Source organism: Propithecus coquereli, unplaced genomic scaffold (genome assembly GCF_000956105.1).
Source record: "Propithecus coquereli isolate 6110/MARCELLA unplaced genomic scaffold, Pcoq_1.0 Scaffold289, whole genome shotgun sequence".
Lineage (NCBI taxonomy): Eukaryota > Metazoa > Chordata > Mammalia > Primates > Indriidae > Propithecus > Propithecus coquereli.
Genome location: NW_012148496.1, coordinates 1,178,256 through 1,184,255, shown reverse-complemented (window position 1 = coordinate 1,184,255; position 6,000 = coordinate 1,178,256). Strand labels below are relative to the sequence as shown.

At 38.5% G+C, this 6,000-nt stretch overlaps 1 protein-coding gene across 1 annotated transcript in view; it reads left to right on the top strand.

Moving 5' to 3' along the window:
• FAM102B (family with sequence similarity 102, member B) overlaps positions 1–6,000 on the top strand; it is an 86,081-nt gene that overhangs the window by 51,397 nt on the left and 28,684 nt on the right. The window contains exons 2-3 of the mRNA XM_012648520.1: positions 1,345–1,465; positions 5,464–5,493. Coding sequence (XP_012503974.1) covers positions 1,345–1,465; positions 5,464–5,493 — 151 coding nt within the window. The remainder of the gene's footprint in view (positions 1–1,344; positions 1,466–5,463; positions 5,494–6,000) is intronic.

The window sequence follows — 6,000 nt, the reverse complement described above, 5'->3', positions numbered from 1 at the left end:
GAATTTGTCTTACTCACTGATGCAGCTACAGGTTGATTCCCAATCACATCCCCCACACCAGTTTTCCTGTCTTTAAGCTTTTATCTAAATTTTCAACTCACCCATCAGTTCCTATCGCTCCACAGAACTGACTTTTTATTTTCTTAAGAAACTCAAAACTGCTCAACCTGGGCTCTCTTGCCTTTCTCTTTTGCTTTCTCCAATTTTCTCTTTATTTTCACCTGTTTTCTTTCTTTTCTGCCTATGGTAGAGGAATAATTAAGGCTGAGTCCCAGATACCTACACAGAATAGCAGGGAGAACAGCACGTACAAAACCCTGGAAACTTGAAAGAACAAAGTTGTTGGAAAGATATAGATTTTCCTTTGTGGACAAATGGGCTTTAGAGTTAAACAGGCCTGGTTTCAATGCCAGTTCTGCTGCTTCCTGACAAAATGACCTCAAGTTAACTTCTCTCCTTGTGCCTCATTTTCCGTATCTATAAAGTGAGGAAAATGCCAGCTACCTCGTAGGGTTGTTGGGAGATGAAATGGCATGTGGTAAGCTCTCAATAAATGGTAGCTGCGATTGCTATTATGGCTGAAGTAAAACTGTGACAGTAGTTCATCTTAGAATGAGTATTTGTTTATACCTAGAATAAGTATTTGTTTGTATTTCTGCCTCTTGCATTAACTATAAACATAAGCCCTACAAGGTTAGGAACTGTGTCATTGTTTTTTGTTTTTTTTTTTTTTGCAACAGAGTCTCACTCTGTTGCCCTGAGTACAGTGCTGTGGCATCAGCCTAGCTCACAGCAACCTCAAACTCATGGGCTCAAGCGATCCTCCTAGCTCAGCCTCCCAAGTAGCTGGGACTGCAGACACATGCCACAACGCCCAGGTAATTTTTCTATTTTTAGTAGAGACGGGGGTCTCACTCTTGCTCGGGCTGGTCTCGAACTCCTGACCTCAAGGGATCCTCCCACCTCGGCCTCCCAGAGTGCTAGGATTACAGGCATGAACCACCCTGTACCTGGCTTGTCCTCATTTTTATATTTTAAACATCTACCATGTGCCCAGCACATAAATGTTCATTCTGTGTTGAATGAATGGTGAAGCCTCAGTTTATATTGATTGAATTGATAAGTAAACTCACTCTTTTTCAGTTTCCTGTGGATAGTTATCAATGAAACTTTCCAAAGATTTTCAGATCACATTGTTAGGAATTTGTTTTCTTCCTGTTCCACTATTTATAAATACTGGCTTTTAATATGTCACTTTGGTATTATAGACTTGCGCGAAAGCGTGGGTGTGCTTTTAACATGTCATCGATAATAATTAATTGGCTCTTTTTTTCTTTCTTTCAGGGAGGTGGTGCAAGCGAACTGTGTTCACTGGAGAAAGAAGTTCTCGTTCATGTGCAAAATGAGTGCAAGTGCCGCCACGGGCATCCTGGATCCTTGCGTCTGCAGAGTATCTGTGAGGAAGGTATAAAAACAGCCTGTTACTTTCCCCCTTCAGAAACCGTAGTTAGTTGCATAGTCAGTGACTCACTTTATTTAGCTCTGCTTTATCTTTATCATTAGAACGATGATAACATATGCAGTTTCACTTCACACTTGCAGCAATAATTTAAATTACCATGGCAAATATGAGGAAGAATCTGCAGTTATAAATTAAAATATTATTCAAGAATCTTCATCTCACTATCACTGTACATAATAGCCTTATTTATATTAGTTTGGGGACTATATATGTCCATATCCTACCATTCATTAAATTCCTGTTTTTCGTTATGCATTGCTCTGGGAGCTTTACATATATTATGCCTAAGAACAACCCTAAAATTAGGTATCATTTTCTCCATTTTCAGGGAAACCAAGGCTCAAAGAGATTAAGTTACTTGCCCGAATTTGCATAGCTAATAAACGGTGACGTAAGGACTCAAACACAGATTCTTCTGATTCCAAGTCCATGTTTTCTTTTCTGTATATTTCCTTTTCCACATATTAGGTTGAAGCATATTACCAATAATCTACAAAAATGGCAATTTCATATGGTTCTACTTAATATATATGAAAGGATGTATATGTTTTACTTTATATTTTACATTTTATATACATGTTTAAATTACCAAGGTAATACATACAATGGTTAAAAATTAAATAGAGATGGGTTTAGATGAAGAGCGAGCATCCTTGGCCTTGCTCCTTTCCACTCTAGTCCTGCATCCTTCTGTGTCAGATAAAAAGTTATACTGTCAGCTTTCTTACTCTGCTTTTTGGATGAACCAATAACACTATGATATGTGTGACTGTACTTTAAGTTCTCTGAAATTGCTTGATCTGTTCAGTTAAAATATGATACAAATACATATACACACAAAATGATTGTACGCGTTTTAAGCCTTTGTGGAAACAGACTCTAAAATAGTCATATTTGAAGCAGCAGTCATCGAGCGGTGGCTCCCATAAAGGAAGCATGGTACAGCAGAAGTGTGTTATGTGTCATGCTGACCTGGGTTTGAATCGCAGATATGCCACCCATTAACTGTGAGACCTGAGGCAATTCTCCTTTTTAGAATCTGTCTTTTCATCAAAATAAGAGTATGATATTAATACTTGCTTCCTCATGGAGTTGCAGAGATTAGCTGACAAATAAGCATCCTACCTTCTTTCCTTTCTACCTTGATTGCTGCGTTCGTTGAAACCTTTTCTAAATGGAATTCTAGTCATGATTTGTCAAAGATGACCTGTCGGTCTTTGAATTATAAGAAAAATAAAATATATAACCAGTTTAGAGTGAAGTATAACTACAGATTAAAGAAACTCAAGATCTACTTTTTAAAAAAAACAAAAAATAAAAACTAATAGTGGTATTTAAGGCAGGACTTGTTCATCTGAAATAAACAAATTCCTCAGATTATGAGTGTTTGGTGTATTTCTTAGGGCATCTGTAATAAACTACTGAAACACAGGCGCAAATAGACAATGGCTTAAACAGGATAGAAGTGTATAGCCCTCTTGGGTAACAGTCAAGGGATCCAGGACTGGTAGAGCAGCTCTGCCATCTTCATCATCTGGTGTCCATCTTTAGATCCGAGGGAGCTGCTCCAATCTTGTCTTTCAAGCAATGAGAAAGGAGGAAAAGCCATATAAGGACAAATACATTTCTTTTTAGAGTATGACTCAAAAGTGGTGCACATGGCTTTTGTCCATATCCCGCTCTCCCTGGTTAGAACTTAGTCACATGGCCACACCAAACTAGAAGAAAGGCTGTGAGTAGAGTCTCTAGCTAGGTTGCCAGTAATTTCTAACCTTGGAGAAGGGGGAAATGGATACTGGTGAACGCCTAGCAGTATCTACCGTGCTTGGCTAGATGGAGGTATTTACTGAGCTCACACTACCTAATCCTTCCTAAGTATTATATAAAGGAAGCCATAAAAGAAAAATTGGTAAACTCAAGTCTGTAAACATTTTCTGCATTGCAAAATATACTGTAAGTAAAATTGTAAATTAGGGAAAAATATTTACAAATCATATCAAAGGACTAATTTCTTTAGAAAGAGCCCCTTCAAATAAATCAATAAGAAAAAGATCAACAACCCTAGAAAATTATAGGCAAGGGACAGCATATACATTTCACAAAAGAGAAAGTATAAATAGCTTTTAAACATATTAAAATATACTCAATCTCACTCATACAAATTAAAACCACTAAGATACAATTTTTTACCTATCAAATCAACAAAGATCAGAAAGTTTGATAATGTACTCTGTTGCCTAGGACACAGGGAAGCGATCAGCCACCAGTCAACAATTGAGTGAGTGCCTGCAATGTTGCAGGTGCTGTTCTGGGCACTGGGAGGGGAATGGTGAACTGGAATGAGTTCCTGCCCTCAGGACTTTACTTTCTGGTTCAAGTGGAGGGAGGAGTGATAAGAAAGACAGACAGTAAATGTATACATGCAACCAAATAAGATTGTTTCAGATAATGATAAGTCTTGTGCATAAAATACATTGAGGTAATAGAAAATAACTTGGGGAAAGGAGATTATTTTAGAAAACCAGGACAGGAGTCAGTGAAGACTTCTCTGAAAGGTAACACATAAAGAGGAGGTACCCATATAAGATCTGGGGAAAGATCATTCTAAAGGAGTAGGACCCGAAAGTAAAAAGACCCAGTATTTTCCTAGGGCTGCTATAACAAAATACCACATGCTGGGCAGCATAAAACAACAGAAATTCATTTTGGCCAACCACAGTGGCTCATCCCTGTAATCCCAGCACGTTGGGAGGCGGAGGCAGGAGGATCACTTGAGGACAGGAGTTTGAGACCAGCCTGGGCAACATAGTGAGACCCTGTGTCTACAAAAAATTTAAAAGTTAGCTGGATATGATGGTGCACACCTGTAGTGCCAGCTACTCAAGAGGCTGAGTCAAGAGGATTGCTCAAGCCCAGGCGTTGGAGATTGTAATGAGCTATGTTGCACCGCTGCACTCCAGCCTGGGTGACAAAGCAAGACCCTGTCTTTAAAAAAAAAAAAAAAAAGAAATTAATTGTCTCAGTTCTGGAGGCCAGAAATCCAAAATCAAGGAGTCGGCAGGGCCATGCTCCCTCTGGAGATGCTAGGGAAAAGCTGTTTTATGCCTCTCCTCCTAGCTTGTAGCAGCCTCAGGCATTCCTTGACTTACAGACACAAATCTCCACTTACACGACTGTCTTCTCCCTTATGTCTTCACATCATCTTCCCTCTGCACACAGGTGACCTTGAGGCAGCAGGTTCCCACCCCTATTGGGGGAAAGGAGAGTTTGGCCCTAATAATATTGCCAAACACACACATGCACACACATACTGTGTGCCCGGCATTGTTCTAAGTGTTTTACACTTAATTCTCACAGCTGTGTGATATCCTAAATCTAAAGATTTGGTAAATCTTTATATATTTTAAGTTAAAATGTTAAACATCTATATACTTTTATTATTTTTTACTTTTGCCAGTATTGTTCATGTTAGATAAGAGGGTTTGTACTATACTACATGCATGCTTCTATATGCATAGAGCATCTTTTGAATGATTCATAAAAACTGGTTGTCTCTGGGGTGGGATTTCAACTCTTATTGAAATTTTCTACAATGTATTAATATGCTTAACTAAGTAAGTAAGTAATTTAACGCTTCTTTGCTTGTTAAGATTTTTTCAATGAGCCCAGGACACTTTTTAACCATTTCTTCTTCAGCAAATAGAATGTTAGCTTGTCTTCTCACCATTTGTCTCATTTCGATTAAAGCTAAATGCTAAATAAAAATACCAGTCATTTGGGGGGGTTGTGGGAGCCCAAATAGTTGGATTTAAGATCATCAGAATTTTACTATTTATGATATTTGCCAGCATTTAAATATCCACTTCAGAATTATTTAACATATATTTAATTTTAAGTGTTTAATTACATGATATCTTTATAGTGTTTTCTATCTTTGGCAGGAGTTAAAAGGTGGAAAAGCGTATGCAAAGGTAAGTAGATGTTCTTTAACTCTTTTGGAACATGTAATATTGCTTATTGCTATTTATAGCTTTAAAATTAAACACTTTACTATTCTAATTGCTATTCAAGTTTGACTCTTTTTAAATAAAGCAACTTGGAGATTAAACAGGTGGATCCAACAATAAATTATAGGCATATTCTTTCTTTCTTTCTTTCTTTTTTTTTTTCAGACAGAGTCTTGCTCTGTTGCCCATGCTTGAGTGCTGTGGCGTCAGCCTAGCTCGTAGCAACCTCAAACTCCTGAGCTCAAGCAATCCTCCTGCCTTAGCCTCCTGAGTAGCTGGGACTACAGGCATGCGCCACCATGCCCAGCTAATTTTTTCTATACATTTTTAGCTGTCTGGCTAATTTCTTTCTATTTTTAGTAGAGACGGGTCTCGCTCTTGCTCAGGCTGGTCTTGAACTCCTGAGCTCAAACGATCTGCCCGCCTCGGCCTCCCAGAGTGCTAGGATTACAGGCGTGAGCCACCGCGCCC